At 41.8% G+C, this 25,759-nt stretch overlaps 1 protein-coding gene across 1 annotated transcript in view; it reads right to left on the bottom strand.

Moving 5' to 3' along the window:
• Positions 1-4,140: 4,140 nt before the first annotated feature.
• The window catches only part of rad18 (RAD18 E3 ubiquitin protein ligase), a 306,334-nt gene continuing 284,715 nt past the window's right edge, over positions 4,141-25,759 (bottom strand). Inside the window, exon 13 of the mRNA XM_072582676.1 lies at positions 4,141-11,826. Within this exon, the coding sequence (XP_072438777.1) occupies positions 11,739-11,826 (88 nt within the window). The 3' untranslated portion in view covers positions 4,141-11,738. The remainder of the gene's footprint in view (positions 11,827-25,759) is intronic.

The raw sequence follows: 25,759 nt of genomic DNA, 5'->3' as shown, positions 1-25,759 counted from the left end.
ACTTTTGAAATTCAGTTCTTTTGCCCATGTGTTGAACCAAGGTTGTAATGAGGTCAGGAGCTGAGTGGCCCTGGTGGAACTCAAACTGCATGTCATTGAACAGGTTACTGCTGAGCAGGAGTTGTTTGATAGCATGATTGATGACCTCTGTCATTACTTTGCTGATAATCAAAAATAGATTGCTATGGTAATAATTACTAGGTTGAATTTGTCCTGCTTTTAATGAACAAAACATATCTGACAATTTTTCCATTTTGCCAGGTACATATTAATGTTAGAACTATATAGGAAGAGCTTGGCTACAGGAACAGCTATGTCTGGAATAGAAGTTTTCAGTGTTATCAGAATGTTGTCAGGGCCTATAGCCTTTCCTGTAACCAGCACTTTCGGCAGTTTCTTTATATCATGTGGTGAATAGAATTGATTGAAAACTGGCATCTGTGATGCTGGGAATCTCTAATAGCCAGGATGGAACATTCACTGGGCACACCTCTCTAAAAATGAATGCAAATACACTAGCCACATCTTTTACATGTCTCCCCCATCATTGAGGATCAGGACAGTTGTGAAGCCTTCTCATCTAGTGAATTGTTTAATTGCCCACTACCATTCATGACAATATACAGTAAAACTGCAGAACTTAGATTTGATCTGTTGGTTGTGGGATCACTTATCCCTCTTTATTACATGCTGTTTGCATGCAAATAGCCCTGAGCTATAGCTTCACCAGGTTTGACATCTCATTTTTAGGTATGGTTGGTACTTCTCCTAGCATGTCATTCTGCGATCTTCATTGACTTTGGGTTGACTTGCTGCCTTGATGGTAACAGTAGAACAAGGGATACTTGGGGGTCCACTTTGTGATGGTACACAATTCTGCTGCTGATCATCCACAGGATCCAATGGGTGCTTAGTTTTGAGTTACTATATCTATTTGAACACTGCCCCATTTAGCACTGTATGTCACTCGACACAATGGAGGGTATCCTCAATGGGAGAATGGGAACTTATCTTCAGAAGGACTGTGGTGGTCACTCCGCACAACACTTAATTGGATGGATGCAGCAGGTAGACTGGTGAGGACTACCACTTATGTAGAGTTTTCCATCTTTTTGGTTCCCTCACCTCATGCTGCAGACACATCTAAGTTGGCTATTTATCTTGTGGGACTTCATTGTGTGCAGATGGTTTGTTACTCTTCCTTACGTTACTATAACAGTACATATATTTCTTTTGAAAAATGCAATCTTATTCCGTCTTATTCATTTTAGCAGTTATGTTATCCTTTCTGCAAGCAGTTTCAGTTCAGAATATAATAAATAGCATGACACAAACCTACTTACTTGGAGCAATTTTCACAATAAAATTGCTTATTTTTTCTGTACTGTGTCTGGAATTTCTCGCAATCAAATCTTCAAAGAGCTGGTCAGAAACCCAATTGCAAATGTCAAGTGTGGGCTGATATTTTTTTAAAGCCACATTTGTAGCACTTCATTTAAATGTAAGTGATAATAACTTTTGTCCTGAAATCCTCCGAGGCAACGAAGGCAGACTTGTCTAAGCACTCAGCTGCAAGATGCATTCCTAATAGTTTTGCTCTTTTAACAGATAATAAAACCTTTACAAAGAGAAATGAAAGAGGAATTGTCCTTGAATTTTTATGACAATGAAAAGCGCAGCTCAAATCTTTTAATTACACATTCTGTCTATATTTGCTGCAAAAATACTACATGCAGGCACAGACTGAAGACATAGGCTTACTTTCACCAAAATTGTATTTTACTGTCACCCAGTCTGAGGATTCCAATGGCAGTATTCCACTGCCAAGAAGAAGCATTCTACAAACATGACATCTTTCTCTCTTGAGTTTTTGCGAAATGCAGTCAGAATATTTGAATATTTTGGCTACTGATGTATGACAATGATCTGAATTCTTTTCCATCCTCCTAAAGCAGGCTTCATTCTGCCATTGCCCAGACCCTACATACGGAATTTTTGCTGAGTTACAATGCCTTACATCTATTTTGTGCTATTAATGGACAGCACACTGGCTAAGCAGTTAGCACTGCTGCCTCACAGCACCAGGGACCTGTACACGATTCCACCTTCGGGCAACTGTCTGTATGGAATTTGTACATTCTCTCCGTGTCTGCATGGCTTTCCTCGGGTGCTCTGTGTTTTTTCCCCCTACAGTCCAAAGATATGCTGATAAGGTAGACTGGCTATGCTAAGTTGCCTATAGTGTCCAGTGATGAGGAGGCTATGTGGATTAGCCATTAGAAATGTGGGGTTACAGGGATAGACTATGGGGGTGGGATGCCTTTCAGAAGATTGTTGCAGACTCATTGGGCTGAAAGGCCTGCTCCCACACTCTAGGGATTTGATGAAATGAATGAGGGGAAAATTCCCTATATTGGTCTATAAAAGCTGCAATCAAAACTAAGGGAAATACACATGGGGGGGAAATCACATTATTGCCTTAGATTGCATCTTTTTTTAACCACCTTAAATGAGGAGAAACTTAGACACAAATTCCACAGGATGTGGGGTTATGCAGCAACTATGGTGCAATACTCCAGAGTAATGGAGAATTTGGAGGGGGGGGGGGGGGGTAGGGGCAGGCACGATAGGAGGGTGGCAGTGAATTACCATTAGTGACACCTTGTTCAAATGGCCATTCTTTATATGAGATCTCCAGTAGCAAATGCTGACAGGAAGCTTGATCATAGAAGATATCAGGACCAAGGCTAGTCGTGTCCTCACCCAATGTTCACATTTTCAACTTTTAGAAGAAAGTTCCTGACAGATTGTTGCAAGAACCCAGTTGACATTAGCCAGCTTGGTATAGGCCTTGAATCAAACCTAGGAATGTCTCATTTTGGGTGGTTTGGTGCAACGTCCAATGAATCCAGAATTAACTTTATAATACCTACAGCACATGGACTCAGCAGTTCAAAAAGGCAGCTCACCACCACCTCTTCAAGGTCTACAATAAATGCTGGGCCGAGCCCGTGAAACCTATGGCCCAGGAATGAATAATTTTTTTAAAAATGTACATAAGAATGGGAAGACTACACAAGAGGAAGATGAGCATTTGACACTACAATAAGCGACTCTCTAAAGTCCTGATAAATAGACATAGGTGAAAGGTTAGCTGACTAGAGACATTTGTGCTCCAGAACTCCAGTTTTCATGGCTTTGCTCATCGATATGATGGTCAGGAAAAGCATGTATAAAACATGGACCACTTTCCATCTTATATTAGACAAGAATTTAATACTGAAAATGTAGCCATTGCAACTAAACCCGTCATAAAGTTCAAAAGAGGTTAGCAAGGATGTGGAAAAAGTCATTCATCTAAAGGAAGCAAAATAGAATTAAAATGCAGATTAGTTATGTTCTAACTGCATGTCAGACATAGGGGTTTCAAAAGTCTATTGATCATATACCTTTTTAATAGCAACAAGATTCATTACTGCCAGTTCCATTGTTATCAGGTTTATTTATTTTTTCAGTCATTGGATGTGGACATTGCTGGCATATTCATAACTGCCACCAAGGTAGTGGTGGTAAGGTCCCTCTTGAGCAAGTGGAAGTTCAACTGAAAGAGAATGGATCCCAGGGATGGAGGACAAAGCAGAACCATCTTGCATTTAGATAGTCTCTTTGACAACCCTATAAAAACCAAAAGAACTGCAGACAAGGGAAATCAGAAACAGAAATTGTTGGAAACAGCTCAGCAGGTCTAGCAGTATCTGTGGAGAGAAGTCAGAGTTAACATTTCAGGTCCAGTGAGCCTGCCTCAGATTAGACTAACTCTGCTGTAACCATTTGTCTCTAGATATTTTTCATCTCTGCCTTTTTGTGTTGTACCGTCATCTTTGTCACTGAAACATTTCCTGGCCTTCATGATACAACAAATCTTACTTTTGGTTCCTCTTCCCCCAGCTGGGTACTTTCTTAAAAGCTGGTGATCTCTGTTGTCTTCTAGACCTGACAAGTGCTCATCGAGTTGAAAAGGTTAACTTTGTTTACTTCCCCACTAGTTCTGCGTTTCCAATATTTTATCTTTTTAAAATTATTAAAGATGAGATAAAGATATTTGCATCAAATCATCCGCTTAATTCAAGTGGCACAAGCTGGGGTTTAAAAATTATTTACTTAAACAGAGAGAAACAATTACATGAAAGTATTCCAGCTTAGCAAAGAAATATTGAAGATTTTATTTTTCAAACTGTCTTTTCTAATAAATCATAATCATTATTCTTATTTCATTTCAAATCTACGGAATTATTACAAACAGGTATGCGCACAAATTGTATTCCTATTACCAACACATGCTTCTGATATTACAGCACAGATGGTGTAGCCCTGACTAACATCCCCAGGAGCAAAGTAAGTAAAAGATTAACAAACATGAATGCTATGCCATTTTAGGAAGTACAATTACAGGCTATTGCGTGTTGGACATTGTCAAGGGACCAGCTGGAAAGTTTATCAAAGAATGAGAAGCATTGCTCATAAATAGTGCGAGCAGCAGCGGAGGTAGGACAAACTCGGAAGACTGCAGATAAGGTAAGGCAGTTTTTATTAAAATTACTTACCGGTAGCGGGCAGCGGTGTTTTTCTCTTTCACAGAAGGAGCGGGAGCAGCGGAGGAAGTGACAGGGACCAGAGGGGTAGCCGGGAAGGTAAGCAGTGAGTATAAATACTCACCCTTCGACGCCAACGGCCATTTTAAGTGCGAGCAGCAGCGGAGGAAGTGACGTGGACCGGAGGAGCAGACAGGAAGGAAAGTTCACTTTTTATTGGTCATCTATTAATTGGTTTTTAGAAAAAGACTATAGCAGAGAGGTATCAGAAAGTATTTTAACTCAAACCTATACAAAGTAATAAAGTAATTAACTAAGCAGAGATGGCTGGGCAGGTGATGTGCTGTAGCTGTATGATGTGGGAGCTGGCTGATCCCATTGTGAACGGCAGTGACCACATCTGCAGCAAGTGTTGGTTGTTGGAAGAACTCCGGCTGAGAGTTGATGATCTGGAATCTGAGCTTCAAACACTGCGGCACATCCGGGAGGGGGAGACTTACCTGGACACTTTGTTTCAGGAGGCAGTCACACCTGGGAGATTAAGCAATTCACATTCAGTTAGTGATTAGGGACCTCAGAGTGTGACTGTAGGTGAGGCAGGCAGGGGGAACTTGAGTTCAGGAGTGCAGGAGCCTCAGCCCTTGATCTTGTCCAACAGGTATGAGATTCTTGCTCCCTATATGGATGAGGAAAAGGGCTCTGGACAGGAAGAGCCAGTTGACTACGGCACCATGGTGCAGAAGGCCATTCAAGAGGGGGGAGCAAAAAGACAAGTAGTTTTTATAGGGGATTCTATAATTAGGGGGACAGATAATATCCTAGGCAAGCCGGATCGGGAGTCTCGCATGGTGGGTTGCCTGCCCAGTGCCAAGGTGCGGGACATCTCCGACCGGCTTGAAAGGATATTGGAGCAGGAGAGGGAGGATCCAGTTGTTGTGGTCCATGTTGGGACTAACAACATAGGCAAAGCTAGGGTGGAGGACCTATTTGGGGATTATCAAGCACTAGGAAGGAAATTGAAGTACAGGTCCTCGAGGGTCATAATCTCCGGATTACTGCCCGAGCCATGTGCCAATTGGCATAGGGACAAGAAAATTAGGGAAGTAAACACGTGGCTAAGGGATTGGTGTGGGAAAGGGGGATTCCATTTCATGGGGCATTGGCATCAGTTTTGGAACCGGGGGGGGGATCTGTACCGTTGGACGGTCTCCACCTGAACTGATCTGGTACCAATGTTCTAGCGAAGAGGATAAATAGGGTGGCCAGTAGGACTTTAAACTTCTGAGTTGGGGGAGAAGGGAAAGTGAAAGCAACAGGGAGTATGGCGTTAAATGGAAAGACAAGCAGCAGGATAGCATGTGTCCAGGCAGATTTAAACTTGAGGCAGATTAAGAATGCAACAAAAAGGAAGGATAATTTAGGACATCTTATGATTTCCAATATCTCTAATGATAAGAATGTTAGCATTAAGGCACTTTACCTGAATGCTCGTAGCATTCGTAACCAAGTAGATGAACTAACGGCACAGATCATCGTGAATGATTATGATGTGGTAGGCATCACAGAGACATGGTTGCAGGAGGGTCAGGACTGGCAGTTAAACATCCAAGGATTTACAACTTATCGAAAGACAGGGAGATGGGCAGAGGGGGCGGGGTGGCCTTGTTAATTAAGAACAAAATTAAATCTTTGGCACTGAATGACATAGGGTCGGATAATGTGGAGTCTGTGTGGGTGGAATTGAGGAACCACAAAGGCAAAAAAACCATAATGGGAGTTATGTACAGACCTTCTAACAGTGGTCAGGACCAGGGGCGCAACATGTACCAGGAAATAGAGAAGGCATGTCAGAAAGGCAAGGTCACGGTGATCATGGGAGACTTCAATATGCAGGTGGACTGGGTAAATAATGTTGCCAGTGGATCCAAACAAAGGAGATTCTTGGAAGGCTTACAGGATGGCTTTTTGGAACAGCTTGTCATGGAGCCCACAAGGGAGCAGGCTATTCTGGACACAGTGCTATGTAATGAACCAGACTTTATAAAAGATCTTAAAGTAAGGGGACACTTAGGAAGCAGCGATCATAATATGGTAGAGTTCAGTCTGCAGTTTGAAAGAGGGAAGGCAAAATCGGATGTAATGGTGTTACAGTTAAATAAAGGTAATTATGAGGGCATGAGAGAGGAACTGACGAAAATTGACTGGAAGCAGAGCCGAGCAGGGAAGACAGTAGAGCAAAAATGGCAGGAGTTTGTGGGTAAAATTGAGGACACTGTACAGAGGTTCATCCCCAAGAAAAGAAAGATTATCTGGGGAGGGATTAGACAGACATGGCTGACGAAGGAAGTCAGGAAATGTATTAAAGAAAAAGAGAGATCCTATCAAGTGGCCAAGAGCACTGGGAAATCAGAAGATTGGGAAGGCAACAAAAACAAACAGAGGATAACAAAGAGAGAAATAAGGAAGGAGAGGATCAAATATGAAGGTAGACTAGCCAGTAATATTAGAAATGATATTAAGTTTCTTTCAATACATAAGAAACAAACGACAGGCAAAAGTAGACATTGGGCTACTTCAAACTGATGCTGGAAGCCTAGTGATGGGAGATAAGGAAATAGCTGGAGAACTTAATAAGTACTTTGCGTCAGTCTTCACAGTGGAAGACATGAGTAATATCCCAACAATTAAAGGGAGTCAGGGGGCTGAGTTGAGTATGGTTGTCATTACAAAAGAGATAGTGCTAGAAAAGCTAAAAGGTCTTAAAATTGACAAATCTCCTGGCCCCGATGGGCTACATCCTAGAATTCTGAGGGAGGTGGCTGAGGAAATAGCGGAGGCGTTGGTTGAGATCTTTCAAACGTCACTGGAGTCAGGGAAAGTCCTGGATGATTGGAAGATCACTGTTGTAACTCCATTGTTCAAGAAAGGATCAAAATAAAAGATGGAAAATTATAGGCCAATTAGCCTAACCTCGGTTGTTGGTAAAATTCTAGAATCCATCGTTAAGGATGAGGTTTCTAAGTTCTTGGAAGAGCAGGGTCGGATTAGAACAAGTCAACGTGGATTCAGTAAGGGGAGGTCGTGCCTGACAGACCTGTTAGAATTCTTTGAAGAGGTGACAAGTAGGTTAGACCAGGGAAACCCAGTGGATGTGGTCTATCTAGACTTCCAAAAGGTCTTTGATAAGGTGCCACACGGGAGGCTGCTGAGTAAGGTGAGGGCCCATGGTGTTCGAGGTGAGCTACTGACATGGATTGAGGATTGGCAGTCTGACAGAAAGCAGAGAGTTGGGATAAAAGGTTCTTTTTCGAAATTGCAGCCGGTGACAAGCGGTGTCCCGCAGGGTTCGGTGTTGGGGCCGCAGCTGTTCACATTATATATTAATGATCTGGATGAAGGGACTGGGGGCATTCTAGCGAAGTTTGCCGATGATACGGAGTTAGGTGGACAAGCAGGTAGTACTGAGGAAGTGGGGAGGCTGCAGAAGGATCTAGACAGTTTGGGAGAGTGGTCCAGGAAATGGCTGATGAAGTTCAATGTGAGCAAATGCGAGGTCTTGCACTTTGGAAAAAAGAATACAAGCATGGACTACTTTCTAAGCGGTGAGAACATTCAAAAAACCAAAGTAAAAAGGAATCTGGGAGTACTAGTCGAGGATTCTCTAAAGGTAAACATGAATGTTGAATCCGTGATTAAGAAAGCGAATGCAATGTTGCCATTTATCTCAAGAGGATTGGAATATAAAAGCACCATTGTGCTACTGAGACTTTTATAAAGAGCTCTGGTTAGGCCCCATTTGGAGTACTGTGTTCAGTTTTGGGCCCCAAACCTCAGGAAGGACATACTGTCACTGGAGCATGTCCAGCGGAGATTCACACGGATGATCCCTGGAATGGTAGGTCTAACATACAAGGAACGGCTGAGCATCCTGGGATTGTACTCATTGGAGTTTAGAAGGTTAAGGGGAGATCAAATAGAAACTTACAAGATAATACATGGCTTGGAAAGGGTGGACGCTAAGAAATTGTTTCTGTTAGGTGAGGAGACTAGGACCCGTGGGCACAGCCTTAAAATTAGAGGGAGTCAATTCAGAACAGAAATGCGGAGACATTTCTTCAGCCAGAAAGTGGTGGGCCTGTGGAATTCATTGCCGCAGAGTGCAGTGGAGGCCGGGACGCTAAATGTCTTCAAGGCAGATACTGATAAATTCTTGATGTCACAAGAATTTAAGGGCTACGGGGAGAATGCGGGTAAGTGGAGTTGAAATGCCCATCAGCCATGATTAAATGGCAGGGTGGACTCGATGGGCCGAATGGCCTTACTTCCACTCCTATGTCTTATGGTCTAAATATAAGTTAGAGATGAACCTTGCGGCAGGGGTTAAGAGTCCATTTTATAGCCAATAAAATCTATTTACTCAGCAAAGTCTATTTAAAACGTCTCTGCAAACTACAGCAAACAAAACCCGTAACCTTACTGGTTGTACAATTACACATTCTTTCCTTACCCACTCTGACTGAATACTTTTGCCTGAATAACACTTCAACTATGAGGGAAGAATATTGGCTAAAGCAGCACTCAAGACTGTAACAATATGCACAAGTTTCCTTTGGGTTCAGTTTTAAACAAATGATGATTGTGAAAATGTCAAAATCATTTTCTGCAGCTCTGCTAAATGAAAACTCTGGATGTACCTCATTTCAAACAAACTCAATCTTGATACCCTTAACAATGGTCTGAAATGCAGATCTCTCTGCTAGCTGATGCTGCATGAAATTTTCATCACGTTTCCATTTGAATTATGGATCACCAACAATCTTGTTAAAAAATAATCCATCATTTCAGTCTTGGGCAATGTTTGAAGACAGCATTCAGAGTAGTATAATGCTCAGGTAAAGTAGGCAGTTATGGGTGTTGGTAGCGATTGAACATGATGCATTATGTTTTTTGCACTGTAAAGCACTTCAAGTTTGGTGCGATTTTTCTCACTGGGTATCAACAGCAGTAAACCTACTCACAACACTGGAATACAATATAGTGACCAATGGATTAACCCGGCATTTGGTGTTTCCAATGCATCATAAAAGCTAACTCTTCTCCATGTTTAAGTAGTGAAACCACAACTTATAATTTAGTATGGTTATGGATGGAAGGTAGGAAGGAATAATAGACAATAGGTGCAGGAGTAGGCCATTCAGCCCTTCGAGCCTGCACCGCCATTCAATATGATCATGGCTGATCATTCCTAATCAGTATCCTCTTCCTGCCTTATCTCCATAACCCTTGATTCCACTATCTTTGAGAGCTCTATCCAACTCTTTCTTAAATGAATCCAGAGACTGGGCCTCCACTGCCTTCTGGGACAGAGCATTCCACATAACTCCCCCTCCCACTCCACCAAGGACACGCAGGACTCCTCCATTGCCAGACCATAGCAACACGATGGCTGGAGGAAGAACGCCTCATCTTCCGCCTCGGAACCCTCCAACCACAAGGGATGAACTCAGATTTCTCCAGTTTCCTCATTTCCCCTCCCCCCACCTTGTCTCAGTCCCAATCCTCGAACTCAGCACCACCTTCCTAACCTGCAATCTTCTTCCTGACCTCTCTGCCCCACCCCTACTCCGGCCTATCACCCTCACCTTGACCTCCTTCCACCTATCGCATTCCCAACACCCCTCCCCCAAGTCCCTCCTCCCTACCTTTTATCTTAGCCTGCTGGACACACTTTCCTCATTCCTGAAGAAGGGCTTATGCCCGAAACGTCAATTCTCCTGTTCCTTGGAAGCTGCCTGACCTGCTGTGCTTTTCCAGCAACACATTTTCAGCTCTGATCTCCAGCATCTGCAGTCCTCACTTTCTCCTAACCCAATCTGTTGAGCAGTGAATGGAGACAACAAAATAAAAAAACCCTCGTAAAATGTTAATGGCTGATGTGATCAAATTAGCAATCATCTACAATGCTATGTGAGTAATTGTAAGTGTAAAAGTGTATTTACAAACATGGATTAAGTTTACTATACTGTTTGTGTGTATATTTTTTTACGAGATGTTACTTAAACATGCGTTGTAACACAAACTCCTAGTTGCTCAATTATTTTGGCCTCATTCTCCACATGTCTCCAAGCTGCACTCATTCAAATTATGGCTTCTGGCTAAAATTGTCTGGTCACAATCCAAAATGTAACCGACGTGGAATAAACAGATACTTTGGAAAGTCAAACAAGTGGCTATAGTGAGGCCTAAACTGTTGATTCACTTTGAAAGCACGAGTTCACAAAAAAATAATAAGCTGTGGCTTCGTCCTACCACATGTTTAAATAAATTCCCTGCCAAATGTACACTTTTGATATTTTCTTTTCTTCTCCGGGTCCAGTTTTCTCTTGAAGGCATTGGCTTGTATCAGGTTTGTAAGTCAATAGGAGGAGCATCGTTCCTGCGCCTCACTAAAGTATGGCAAAGTGGTCTTTTTAAAATCTGCCGGGTTGGCCGGAAATCTGACACATCTCCCGGCCCACTGTACGCAATGAGCGCATTCAGGGGAGGAGAACTCAACCGATTTCAACCTTCCTTAATTCCAGGAATGGTCTTGCTACTGTGGAGAGCGTAAGAAAAACAAAAACGGATAGAGAAGAGGCAGGGGCAGCAACAGTACACAGACTCTGAACAGCCTGTGCAAAAAGATGGGTCCTACCCACAAACTGTGCCTTATGCATATCAATAATTAGTGAGCAATGGACAGCTTGATACAAAGAAACAGGCAGTTAGCTTTGTGCATTATTCTTGGTTACTACTTCATTGAAACATTCATTTTCACTGCAGACATTTCACAATCCAGGTCCCAATTCCAATCATGCCAATTGTAGTCCATGCTTTTGCACATTTATGTTAAAATTGCAGGTAAATTGCAATTACTCCACCTTCAGTGAAACTGTCTGGCATATGCACTTTAAATGTATTCCTCAATCCCCCTATAATTTTCAAAACTAAACTCTGGAGGTTATTTATATAACACGTGGTCCAAAGTGCTGAATCTTTATTTTAGAATATTTTGAATATTCTGGTTAAAAATATGCTTTTTTTTGCATTTGGTTGAGAGCCCCAGTTTCTCATTGGAAACTCAGGTCACGCTTCGGGATGGAATGCTCACTTCCGTGACCGTTTATTTTCAGATCTCATTCTCCTGGGCACGCCTCTCATTTTCCTTTTCTGTGTCTTGTTGTTTGACAATTCCCTGCGAAAGAAGTAACACAAAAAGGAAAATCAAATTAAAGGCAGCCGCATTGTTTTGCGCTTTTGCTAACAAACGAGTTGGCTGTTGAAGCAGAGGCACTTGAAAGGCCTTGCACAAAATGTTTCACTTCTGTAGGAAGTGACAGACTTCAGTGATGCTGCCACAGCCTCCGAATTACACGCCCTTCCTATCTCTGAGACTGTCACCACAGAGAAAGAAAGACACTGCCCCAGATTTAGAACCAATCTCTTCTGAAGAAAAGTCAGACTGAATTTGAAATGTTAACTTTGCTTGTCTCTCCGCTGCTGCTGACGAACCTGCCAGCTTTCTCCAGCACTTCATTTTATTTAATTTCAGATTTACAGCCTCTGAAGTGTTTTGCTTTTATTTTAGTGTTCAGCAGACAGTAAGTTAAACTGGAAATGAAGTGCACATTCAATATTACTACAAAAACGACAAGGTGCGATAAAGAACACTTTACGATCGCAGCATGTACATGATTGATGTGGATTACTCAGCAGGCCACAGTCAGAGCATTTGTCACCTGTGTTGCCCTTCTATTAGATGGAACCCTGTCTCTGTCTCAGTCAACTAGGCTTAGATGATCTCAGGCGTTACGAAATGCACAAATGTCGAGTCAGGGTAATCTTCATGGGACAGAACAACTAGGTTATCATCACTAGTGGGGATTACAACATATATTCTACAAAGAACATCTTAAACCTTAAATGCACCATAGCTATAATCCAATTGGGGAAAGCATAGAGTCATAGAGATGTACAGCATGGAATCAGACCCTTCGGTCCAACCTGACAATGCCGACTAGATATCTCAACCTAATCTAGTCCCACCTGTCAGCATTCGGCCCATATCCCTCTAAACCCTTCCTATTCATATACCCATCCAAATGTTGTGGTTCTGTTCGCCGAGCTGGGAATTTGTGTTGCAGACGTTTTGTCCCCTGTCTAGGTGACATCCTCAGTGCTTGGGAGCCTCCTGTGAAGCGCTTCTGTGATGTTTCCTCCGGCATTTATAGTGGTTTATCTCCGCCACTTGCGGTTGTCAGTTCCAGCTGTCCGTTGCAGTAGTCGGTATATTGGGTCCAGGTCGATGTGCTTATTGATTGAATCTGTGGATGAGTGCCATGCCTCTAGGAATTCCCTGGCTGCTCTCTGTTTGGCTTGTCCTATAATAGTAGTGTTGTCCCAGTCGAACTCATGTTGCTTGTCATCTGAGTGTGTGGCTACTAAGGACAGCTGGTCATGTTGTTTCGTGGCTAGTTGGTGTTCATGGTGGTTAGTTGGTGCGGATCGTTAGCGGTCTTCCTGTTTGTCCTATGCAGTGTTTTGTGCAGTCCTTGCATGGGATTTTGTACACTACATTAGGTTTTGCTCATGCTGGGTATCGGGTCCTTCATCCTGGTGAGTTGTTGTCTGAGAGTGGCTGTTGGTTTGTGTGCTGTTATGAGTCCTAGTGGTCGCAGTAATCTGGCTGTCAGTTCAGAAATGTTTTTGATGTATGGTAGTGTGACTAGTCCTTTGGGTTGTGGCATGTCCTCATTCCGTTGTCTTTCCCTTCGGCATCAGTTGATGAAATTGCGGGGGTGTCCGTTTTTGGCGAATACATTATATAGGTGTTCTTCTTCCTCTTTTTGCAGTTCTGGTGTACTACAGTGTGTTGTGGCCCTTTTGAATAGTGTCTTGATGCAACTTCTTTTGTGTGTGTTGGGGTGGTTGCTTTCGTAGTTTAGGATTTGGTCTGTGTGTGTGGCTTTCCTGTAAACCTTTGTGGTGAATTCTCCGTTCGGTGTTCTCTGTACCATCACGTCTAGGAATGGGAGTTGGTTGTCCTTTTCTTCCTCTCTAGTGAATCGGATTCCTGTGAGTGTGGCGTTAATGATCCGGTGTGCGTTCTCTATTTATGTGTTTTTAATGATTACAAAGGTATCATCTACATATCTGACCCAGAGTTTGGGTTGAATTTGCGGTAAGACTGTTTGTTCTAACCTTTGCATTACTGCTTCTGTTATGAGTCCAGAGATGGGTGAGCCGTTGATTTGTTCATATATTTGGTTGTTGAATGTGAAGTGTGTTGTGAGGCACAGGTCCAGTAGTTTGAGTATGCCAGCTTTGTTGATAGGTTACCCGTCATGTTGTCTGTTCCGTATGTCCAGCAAGTTGGCTATTGTTCCTCTGGCTAGGGTTTTGTCGATAGAGGTGAACAGTACCGTTACATCGAATGAGACTATAGTTTTTTTCCTTGTCTATGTGTATATTTCTGATGATGTCCAAGAATTCCTGTGTTAACTGTATACAGTGTCTGGATCCGCTGATCAGGTGTAGTTCTTTAGCCAGTTTGTGTGATGGTGTCCCTGGTAGTGATACTGTCTGAGTGGGATGTCTGGTTTGTGCGCTTTAGGTAGTCCATAGAATCTGGGGGTGTTGTTGCTTTCAGGTTTCATTCTCTGTGGGTCAAACCCATCCAAATGCCTCTTAAATGTTGCAATTGTACCAGCCTCCACCACTTCCTCTGGCAGCTCATTCCATACACGCACCACCCTCTGAGTGAAACGGTTGCCCCTTAGGTCTCTTTTATAGCTTTCCCCTCTCACTCTAAATCGGTGTCTTCTAGTTCTGGACTCCCCACTCCAGGGAAAATACTTTGTCTATTTATCCTATCCATGCCCCTCATGATTTTATAAACCTCTATAAGGTCACCCCTCAGCCTCCGACACTCCAGGGAAAACAGCCCTAGCCTATTCAATCTCTCCCATAGCTCAAATCCTCCAACCCTGGTCTCAGAGCAGAATGAGTAACGGGTGGATGGATTAAGAGTTGGTCCATGTCAAGGCACCCCATGGCATGGCTCTCCACAGCATGTCACATGAATGTGCTCTCATGGCAGTGGAGAAAGTAACATGCATGTAAGCTCAGGGGCTGGATAATATCACATGCAAAGTAGCATGCAGTCCACTGTACCTTCATCTACAGTATTAGCTCCAGCTGTTGCAACGGTCACTAAAAGTCAACTAAAGTACAGTACTACCATTCTGTAAGATCAAAATCACAATGGGGTACGCAATAGTGGCACTAGTCATGGCTGCTTATCTTGATCTGGCTTACTTCATAACATATCTGAACTCGATGTCTGAAGGTGCTGAACCGAGACTCGGCCTATGGCTAGTATTTCTACTTGGACACAGCAAGCACCACACCATTATGGGCGCCATTTTCCAGATAATGTTGAGGTCCTTTCTGCTTAAATTGGTCACTGCTCAACTCCACTAATTTAAGAATAGGAAATGGCCCGAATAACACTCCTCTTTGCTCCCCTTTCTCCAGACCCAAAAATAGTTCAAACAGTCACTCACCTCATCGGTGTTAGTTGGATGTTGCCTGGACTAGAAAAACCAGCACAATTCCCTACTATAATATCCATTGAACTTCAACTGAATGAAGTGTGTGATGTGCTTTGAGATAATCAAGCATGATAAGCCACTGTATGAACACAAAAGATGCTACCCAATGATATTAACCCTAGCATCACAGAACCAGACGTTGTCAGTAAACATGCCTGTGACAAACATAACATTTGTCCTGCATGAAATCAAGATGCGCTTCGTGGTTCACCTTTTTTTTTGAAGATTATGAATTGCGCAGGTTAAGATGTGAAAGTGATGATTCCAGTTTGCATTGGAACAAGTCAATATTTAGGAAAATTACTTCTCATCTGCTTACTGAGTTGACGTGGTCTTATCCGAGATGATCAGGCATGAATATCCTCGATGGTTACTTATCAAAGGTTCACTGAATGCTGCATTAGAAATCAGAGCTGTTCTTCTCTCAGACTAATTTGCACGAGGAGTCATGCCCTCGTTTGAAACCAGTTTGCCCTCACCTAGATATTGGTTTACTCCATCCGAGTTTGCCCAGGGATAGTGGATATATTCTCTCCTCCTGACCTGACTCCGTTAGCTCAGGATTCATCATCTGGGCTGCACACTCTACATCACAGTACTCAACAGAAATCCAGGACCCTGAAATGGAAGATGTACCATCTATCAAACAACACTGAAGGAGCATGGCCCCTTCCAATGTACTGGAATTGAATGATGGGATGCGGGTGTGTGAGTGAGTGTGTCTGTGTTAGTGTGCAAGATACATTTATCCTGCTGAATCTTTCTCATTCCATTACAGTTAAGTGAACCTATGAAAGCTCTGTGAAGGGAGCTCAACCTCTCAGTATATTTATGCACAACAGAAGCTAGCTGAGGAGAGTTATGAAAAAGTCACTCCCTCTGTTAGCAGCTTATGTTGTAAATTATAGAAACTGGCTCTTCCCAACTTCTTCTACAACTTGTTTGCTTTAAATCACTTTCCTTTACAGATTATAAAATCTCACAGGGTGACAGCTATTAATCTTTGAGTACCTTAAGACTAGTTTTCTAGACAGCTTCTGCTATTTGAGTTTATATTAAAAAGTAAGCTCTGTGTGACCCTATTTAATATCACCATACCAAATGTAATATACATTAGGGCTTCTTTTTTTGGAGGAGATCAAGATTCATTCTTTCCTTTCCTATTCAATGCTGGCACTCAGTATGTAATAACACATTCCATTATTTTACTGTACTGTTATGTTAAATATGAGAAATTTCCAGGTGAGCCCATTTATATAAGCAGCAATTATGAGTTCACAAGACACCCATCTCAGCTGTTTTGAATAGCAATATTATCACAATTACAACTTAGCAATTGACTGCTCTTGATATCAAGGCAGAAAGTTGGGATGCAGAGACTGGTGGGGTGGAGGATGAGGACAAGGAGACCCCATCTTTATTACATTTGGGGCCTAGGGTGAGGGGAGAGGTTTGGAGCAGTGATGCAGGGAATGGAGGTGGTGCAGTGGACGCAGCAGGCTACACCCTCTACCTGTGTTCACCTATCACTATCCCACCACTCTGTCCCTCTCCCCACCCCCCATCATCTGTAGCTTTCCTCATCTCCATTCCCGGACCTGAAGGAGGGTTATACCCGAAATGCTGACTTCTCCACCTCCTAATACTGCCTTACTTGTCGTGTTCTTCCAGCCTCCTGCTTGAGTACTTGATATCAAGGAAGCATTTTACTGAATATGGCATCAAGGAGTGTGAGCACAAATGAAATAAATAGCAATCATGAGGAAAGCTTACCCCATTGGTTGGAACCTTGCCTTGCGAGATGGTTGTGGTTTCTGGGATCAAACATCTCAGTTGTAGGACATTACTGCAGGGATTTTAAGGCAGGTATCCTGGGCACAACTGATTAATCTACTTCATCAATGACACTCCCTCCATTACAATGTCAGAAGTGGGGACATCTGCTGATGATTGTGAAACGTTCAGCACTAGTCATGATCCTTCAGATACTGAAGTAATCCACGTCCATTTGCAGAAAGACAACATCTAGGCTTGGGCTGATATTGGCAAGTTTGTGTCACAGAAGAGCCAGGCAATGAGCATTCCCAAAAAAAGAGAATCTAACTGTCTCTCTTGACATTCTATGGCAGTCCCATTGCTGAATGTCACCCATCAACATTCTGGGCATTAATACTGACCAGCACTGAACTGGACCAGACATAAATACTGTGGCTACAAGAGGAGGTCAAACCAAGAATTTCATGGTTAGTAACTCACCACCAGACTTGTCAACGTTTGTCCACAATCTACAAGGCTGTGGTCAAGCGACTACAGGCCCAAAACTGGAAATTCTAAATTGATCCACAACTGGATCTGACAGGAACATTGGCCATTCTAAGTTAAGCAGCAGTCAGCAGCCATTGGCTACAGAGAACAGTGGGAACCAAAGTCAGAAAGGTCACAAAGTATCAAGGTAACCAGTTATAACCAGCCCACGGGTTGTATACTGGAGAAGTACTGATCAGACTTTGACTTCCAGCCAATGCCTGAAGCACTTTACACCTCCCTGGTATGGCAGCAATGAAGGGTGTGTACTCGACCCCATTGGATGTTTTCAAACCCACTCCTGATCCCCTTGGCCAAAGGTCACAGAACGTTCTGTTAGGTTAGGTACAAGGGGGAAGTACAAACACACACCTGGAAGCCATTTTCTCAGTGAAGACCTGCAGCAAGACTTGTGACAAAAGACCGGGCAACAACCCAAGAAGACCGAGAAGATTTGCCCTGCGCTTGGATAAAGTGTTTTTAATACAAAAAACTGGTCGAAGTTTCCAAAGCATGGACAGCAAGCCTCAATCCAGGAGTGTGACGGATTGCTTTCCACTTGACTGGAGAAGCACAGCTCCAACTAAATTCAACACCATCGGAGTAAAGCAGCTCATTTGACTGGGACCCAATCTACCACTTCAACATTCACACCCTCCACCACAATGCACAATGGCAATAGTGTGTAACATCTGCAAGATGCATGGCAGCAATTCAACAGGTCTCCTTCGACGGCACTCACCAAACCTGCAACCTCCACATATAGAAGGAGGAGGGCTTCAGATGGATGGGGACACCACCACCTTCAAATTATCCTCCTATTAAGACACACCCTATCCTGGCATGGATCTATATTGTAGTTCCTATACTGTCAATAGGTCACAGTCATGGAACCTCTGCACTAACAGCATTGTCAGTGTCCCTATACCACACAAACTGCATTGGCTCAAGAAGGCAGCTGCCCACCAGCTTCCCAATGGCAATTAGTGATGGACGCTATGTACTGAGCCAGGCAATGACACCCACATCCTACAAAAGAAATATAAAATCAGCATAGTAGTTTTGCATTTTGCTGCCTTTACATTGCTAATGGCAATGAAAATACAAACTTTACATTTACACAACAGATTTCATAGTGGGTTCTGAACATTTCAAAATCGATCTGTTGCATCTCTGAGGTTTGCCGCTGTTATCTTGGTCAGTGAACCTGGCAACCATGAGGCAGAACAATCTCTGAGCTCACCTTTGAAGTGTGCCATGGGATCCATCCAATCGGACCAAATGTTTTGGCTAATCAAAAGTTAACTGTTCGCTTTTGTGATGCAGAGGAAACAGCAACAAATTTATTCACAGCAAGCCCAAATTATCGGCTTTACTTAAATTGGTTGAGGGATAATATTGGCTAGGAACTGAGGAGAATGTTGCTGCTCAGCAGAATAGAATCACACAATTTTCTGTGTCCTCCTGTGAGAGTAGGGGTGTAACATAAAAGAAGCTTTTACATGTGCCTCTCTCGGCAAGTTGAATTTGAAATTAAAGTAAGATTTGGAGAGTGTAGGTCTGAGGTTGAGAACAAGCTGGATAATTGCAATAAATACAAGAAAGATTGTGGCCAAAAGAACACAAGTTTCAGTCCTAATTGTAAGATGTATCATGTTTTTTTGGAGATTTCTTTTAACCATAAGACCTTCCAAAATTTCTCACCATATATTAGCTAGCGCGCCTCATTAACTAATTACCTAATATCTCTCATCTGATTCTACAACTTTAAAGTTGTAGAGATGTTTCCAATAAACGTTATTGATTTGGACAGATCTGCATTTGTTCACTATAACAGAACAATTACCACATCTGTGGTCGATGATTCAATCAGCTAATATGGGGTCCTTTCATTTATTGTAATAAAGTATGTTAATAACAATGTGTAATTGCAAATGTCTGGCATCAACGACCAACCCCAGCTCACAGGACTGCAATGGAGAATTCAGGTAGTAGTTACCAGACAGCAGGGACAGATTAGGCTTTAACATGAACCGGAAAGTTTCGACAAATCAATACTACAGGATTCCAGGCATGAGGAAACTAGTTTATAAGCTTAGGTTGGAGAGATTGCTTCATAGAAAATCGAGACACTAAAGGGAGAAAGGAATTTAAAACAATGAATAGACTTATCAGGATATTGCCAGAGCTGGAAAGTTTTGGTTACGAAGACAGACTGGTTGTTTTCCTTAGAGTAGAGAAGATTGAGAGGGGTCATGACTGAAATGTATAAGTTTATTATACATTTTACTGTGTAATCTCTACAGTAGCTTTAGACAGATGGGCATGGATAGGGAGTCCAGGAATTAACTTTTCCCTGATGGTTGAGTAATCAATAACCAGGGGACATAGATTTAAGGTCAGGAGTATGAGGTTTAGAGGTGGGAGGGAAAACATTTTCACCCAGAGGGAAATGGGAATCTTGGACTCATTGCTTGTAAGCGTGGTAGAGGCAGAAACCTTCATACCATTTAAGAAGTATTTAGATGTGCACTTGCAATGCCAAGGCATACAAGGCTTCAAACCAAGTGCTGGAAAATGTGATTGGAATAATTGGTTGGTTGTTTTTGACTGGCGAAAACACAATGAGCCTTTTTCTGGGTTGTAGATCTCTAGGACTTTATAAGCATAACCAGAAAAAAAAATACTAAGAAAACACGTTAACATGGCTCCAGGAGACGTGGAAATGCTTCCAAGTGTCTTCAAAGAAGTGGCTACACAGGTAGGTCATGGATAGATTCTGGAAAGGTCCTAGCATATTGCAAAATGACAACTGTAACATTCTTGATCAAGAATGGGAAAGGGAAACCATGTTGCAGAAATTTGTAAAGAGTTCTTTGAGGATGTAATGAGTAAGGTTAATTAAAAGGACCTGGCAGATGCAGTGTGTCTGGACTTCCAAAAGGCATTCAATAAGTTGGGAAGTAAATAATACTAGACAAGATAAGCGCTCAATATATTGGAGAGTATATTAGCAAGGATAAAGAAGTGGCTAACTAACAAAAAACAGAGTCTGGATAAACGGGTAATTTGAAGGTTAGCAAATTGCAACTGGAGAGGTACCATAGCAATTGGTGCGGGGGCCTCAAGTATTTACTATCTATATTAATGATTTGGATGAAAGGGTTGTGTGTATTCTTAGCACACAGAACAGTTGAGAAACCAACACGTGAGAACACAAGGAGTCTGCGAAGGAACACAGGCTATGAGCAAAGATTCGGCAAATGGACTATAATGGGGAAGTATTGTAAGGTTGTCCACTTTGCTGGGAAGGGTAGTGAGCCATATTTCTGTGGAGTTGTGGAGATTCTGTTGACCTTTAAAAATAGCAGATGGGACTAAATCTGCAGTTCCTGTCCCCATTCTTGGCTGGAAAAGGGTACAGGCAGAAAGCTGGGACCCTGTATTGCCAATCTAGCCAGCTCAAGTACTAGTGAAGGGGAGGAGAATGGCAGATTTTGTACTCACTCATAATCTTTGCCATGTTAACGTCTCATGCCCTCAGAGGGGTTCTGAATGAGAGTCTGGATGCAGGAACCTTTCCAAAGATAACTTGAAATAAGTTCTCATTCACGTCCTCCACATCAACACATGCCCCATGTCTACTCTCAATGTCCTTGTATAGCTTCCATTCATCTTGGCACTCTGATGGCCATCCAGTATACACGCTGATATACTGGAGAAGAAATGAATCCTGTAGTAAGAGTGGCATGAGATTTCTTAAGGTTCTTTCTCTAGCATCCCTCCAACTTTGCTTCAGTAACTCACAGTTCTGTACTCCCCAGCTCAAGCATGGGTTTAACTGCATTCTTCCTTAGCAAAGTGACGTCAGGAAGCACACTTTGCTCCCGATGTCTCTCTCCCTGCCATAGTTCTGGAAACTTCAAAACAATCACTGCTGATAGTATTAATCTTTGACTCCAGAGGCTTCCTAACAACAATCAAACCTTTCTGTAAGAAATCACAGATAGAAATTAAAGTCAATTATCTCCAAATTTAAAGCTAACTTTGATCTGAAAAACATCTTAGTACATTATGAACTCGTTTACCATTTGCTTTGAAACCTTTAGTTGGGAATCTATTCAAACTTGTTCATGACTTGTAGCTGTGATTTGTTGCGTACACTGAATTACCCAGAGGACAGTTAAGACTCAACCATATTGCTGAGTCTGGGGTCATTTGTAGGCCAGACCAGGCAATGATTTCCTTCTTGTAAAGGATATTAGTGAAACAGATAGTTTTTTTTATAGGTTGAATTTTCATACCAGATTTCTAGGGAATTCAAATTTCACCATTTGCCATGGAGGGATTCGAACTCTTGTTGCAGAACTTTACCTAGGTTTCTGGATTATTAACCCAATGACATTACCACGACACCACCATTTCCCACTAAATGAATAACTCATATCTCAAATGGAGACAACCAGAATCCAACCAGACACAGTGGATCCATTATGAAGCTAAGAAACCATCATCTTTAAGATATCATCATTTGTCTTTTATATTATTTTTACACCTCCTCAACCTAACATTTGTACTCTTAAAATATTGAAATCATAGCTGTTCTGACCAAGGTTGGTGCATTGCTTCACTGGTCACAATATATATTTCAATGTATTACCTAGTTACTGATATGGTCAGTTCTTATCCATATTATGTTGGAGAGAAATGAGGAAAAGTCAGGGAAGATAATGAGACATGAATTGATGAGCAGATTCAGCAACCAAGTGGCAAAGGAAATTTAATACGGGGTAGGTGGGAGGTGGAACATTGTGGAAGAAGGAATACAGAGGTAGCATAGATTTGATGACACCATTCTACAGTGTGCAGATACAGAGGGACTCTGAGATTCACAGCTCCAGACCTTGAAATTTGGCATTACATTGAGTGCACAGTGAGAAAAACACATGGCATTTTGAATTTTTTAATGAGTATAAAAGCAGGAACGTCAATCTGAATCTTCATAAATCCTGGCTAGACGACAACTAAAGTACTGCGTTAAGTTCTTGTTACTGTTCTTAAGGGAGCATTTGAAGGCCAGTCAGACAACACAAACAAAGCTTACCAGAATGCTCCCAAAAATGAGGGAATTTACTTGTACGGTTAGATTGGAGAAATTGTTCTTGGAAGCAAGGAGATGAGAGGATATTATATAGAGATATTTAAGATTATGGCAAGTTTAGATAAGTAGATAGAGAACAATTGTTCGCACTAGGTAATGAGACAGAGAACAGGGACAGCGATTTAAGATTTTGGGCAAGAGAAGCAAAGAGTTGTGCGGAAGATTTTTTTTAAGGCAGCAAGTATTCATTTCTTACAAGAGTGAGACAATCAATAACTTAAAAAAGGAAAATGATTGGGTACACTGGACAAGTAAACTTGCAGGCTACAGAGCAGGGGACTGGATTCATTTGCAGAGAACAAGTTTGGATGCAATGGACAAAATGGTGTCCTTATGCTGTTGTGATGCTATGCCACTAAGTCGACTAAATGTACAATTATTTAAATTAAACAGATGAAAAAATACATTATATGTTGCAAATGGAATAAATTGCAACTAGCATTGTCATCATTTGATAGAATCATTTGTGACAGAATAATTTCAAAATGTTTATATTTTATCTTAATTGTGAAACTAATTCATCCATTAGCAAAAGCTTCCCAGCATAATGGAAATACAACTGATCTTGAGCTGGATTTTGCTGCCTCGAGTTTTCCCCTCAGTGCATTTCACATTGCATTTTAATATTTATAACACAATGAAAAGGGGGTAGAGTGATCTAATGAAACAGTTCATCTTTCTGAATTGGAGGAAGTTCAAAACTAAATCTAACCTACTGAGTGTTTCCAAGCAGTTTCTGTTTTAATTTCATGTTTCAGTATCCACAGCACTGCTTTATTATTAATGTTTACTTTACTTCCCTTCTTTTCCAGGAAATGCCCATCTAGTAGAAGTTCTCAGCAGCACAACCTCTCTCATCTCAGAGGCATCCTGGCCCGCAATTTCACTTCATCATACACCTCCTTGAGCACATTAGCTATCATGAAAATAGCTCATAACCTCAATTAACTCAGTGTAATGTGATTTTTTTTGAAAGAAAGACACAAAGTCTAAAGATGAACAAGACAGCAACTCAATGGCTAGAGAGGAATTATAGAATGTCACACTTGAAGTGTGTCAAATGACTTCAGACAGCAACACATCAAAGGGGGTAATGTCATTCAAAAACCTGAACTGAGATCTCCCATGGACTATGTCAAACTTTTTTTTAAAAATGTTACATGAGAATATCCATTAGCCATCTCTGCATGGTGTGGGTCAATTGGCAGTAAAGTCTATCTAGGATCGCTGAAAATAAATCAGCAGCAAATCCACAGTGAAGAAAACTGGACAAACACCCTTCAGCTAATTGCAGAATCTAAACTCTCCAAACAACTACCCAACTGCCAAAGACAGCATACCGGAATCACTCAACTCAACAGCCACAATGTTTCACAATCTATTTGTCATGGAGAAGCCAAAGACGAATTTGTATAACCCTATCCTTTATTTTGTGGTCTCACCCCTCAATTTTAATTTGTATCACATTGTATTATCTTTAATTATTACAGCAAATAAACTCACTGTCTTCAACTCCATGAAGTCTGGTTATTTTGAAACATAAGTGGACTTGGGCTGGGGAAAAGCATCCACAAGGGAAGGAATCCTTGTTATATTAAACTCATTGTGCCCAAATGAGAGAGGGGTTGAGTGAAGAAGGGGAGCCAATTCATCACTCTTTGCCCAGGAGCACAATGAATTGGGGATCCTGATCCAGGAAGGGTCAGAACAAACCCTATCTTTTGCAAGCTTCAACTATCCTTGGATATACACGTCACTCAAAGTCTCTATCCATTCCTCCCCTTTGGTTTGGTCTGTTTTCAAGGCTCCATAAAATCTCACCCAGGCATGTTTTCACAATCCTTTTTTTCATTATCCTCATTGAACACAACAAATGGTCAGTATCTTTAGCTCCTTACTCACCTCCGAATGAATTCCAAGTTCCATATGACGTGTTCCACAGCTTTTTCTTTCACATCCAGTTTATTTTGGCCAGGAGGTCCTTACTTCAGTCTTCAGGATTCTCTTCCACCTGGACCCTTCCCTCTGACCTGTTGCCCTTTCATACTCAGGTCCTGTCTGTCATATCTTTTTTTTAGTACATTAATGATGGATCAATCACCAATCCCTTTCCCTTTTTGACTTCTTGGTCTGTATTGTTACAGGCTGCCCACCAGTAAACCATTGACTCACACAGTTACTTTAACTATACACTGCTCTCTAAGGTTTCTTCTCCTTGATCCCAGTTTCTCCATCACATTTACTTTGAATACACCACCTTCTACAAAAAGTCTTTCCAATCTTTCCCCATCTAAATTGAAGAATCCTCTCCTCTATGATCAACATGGCTCATGCTTGTTTTTGCACCTTCCCTTCCAACCCATCAGCCTCAAAGCATTATCCCTTTCAACCATCTCCAATCAAAAGAATAGGTACATATCAGGGAAGCTAAGTACAATCTCTTTTAGAAGCAGATGACAGCTGTATGGCTCTTAATGAATGCTTTGCATGTACTTTCATGAAACAGAGGAACAAGGAAAGATATTATAACCAGGGAGGAGCAGCCTGAAATATTAAATGGAATTAACATAGGGAGGGAGGAAATATTAAGGGATATGGGGAAAGTGCAGCTAAGTAGTGTTGAAATGCCCATCAGCCATGAATGAGTAGCAGAGCGGACTCGATGGGCCAAATGGTCTTATTTCCACTCCTATTTCTTATGGTCTTAAGCTGTTAAACAGCTCTGAAAATCCCCAGACTGGGTACAAATATGTTCAAGAGTGTAAAGGGAAGAGACAGTATTATTTTCCATTCTCTCTGGACATAGTTGTGATGTTAGAGGACTGGAGGTTGGAGCATTCATTGAAAAAGGATAGCGAAAGCAATTACAGGCCAGTCAGATTAACCTCAAAAGCAGGAAAATAACTATTAAAAAGAAAAACTGCCTTGATGCTTGAAAAAATTATCACTTCCTTGAATATATTCAATGAGTTGGCCTCCACAGGGTTCTGTGGTAGAGGATTCAACAGGTTCACTATCCTTTGAGTGTAGATATTTTTCCTCTTCTCAAT

The sequence above is a fragment of the Chiloscyllium punctatum genome, chromosome 12 (genome assembly GCF_047496795.1).
Source record: "Chiloscyllium punctatum isolate Juve2018m chromosome 12, sChiPun1.3, whole genome shotgun sequence".
Classification (NCBI taxonomy): Eukaryota; Metazoa; Chordata; class Chondrichthyes; order Orectolobiformes; family Hemiscylliidae; genus Chiloscyllium; species Chiloscyllium punctatum.
This window is presented reverse-complemented; position numbering and strand designations above follow the sequence as displayed.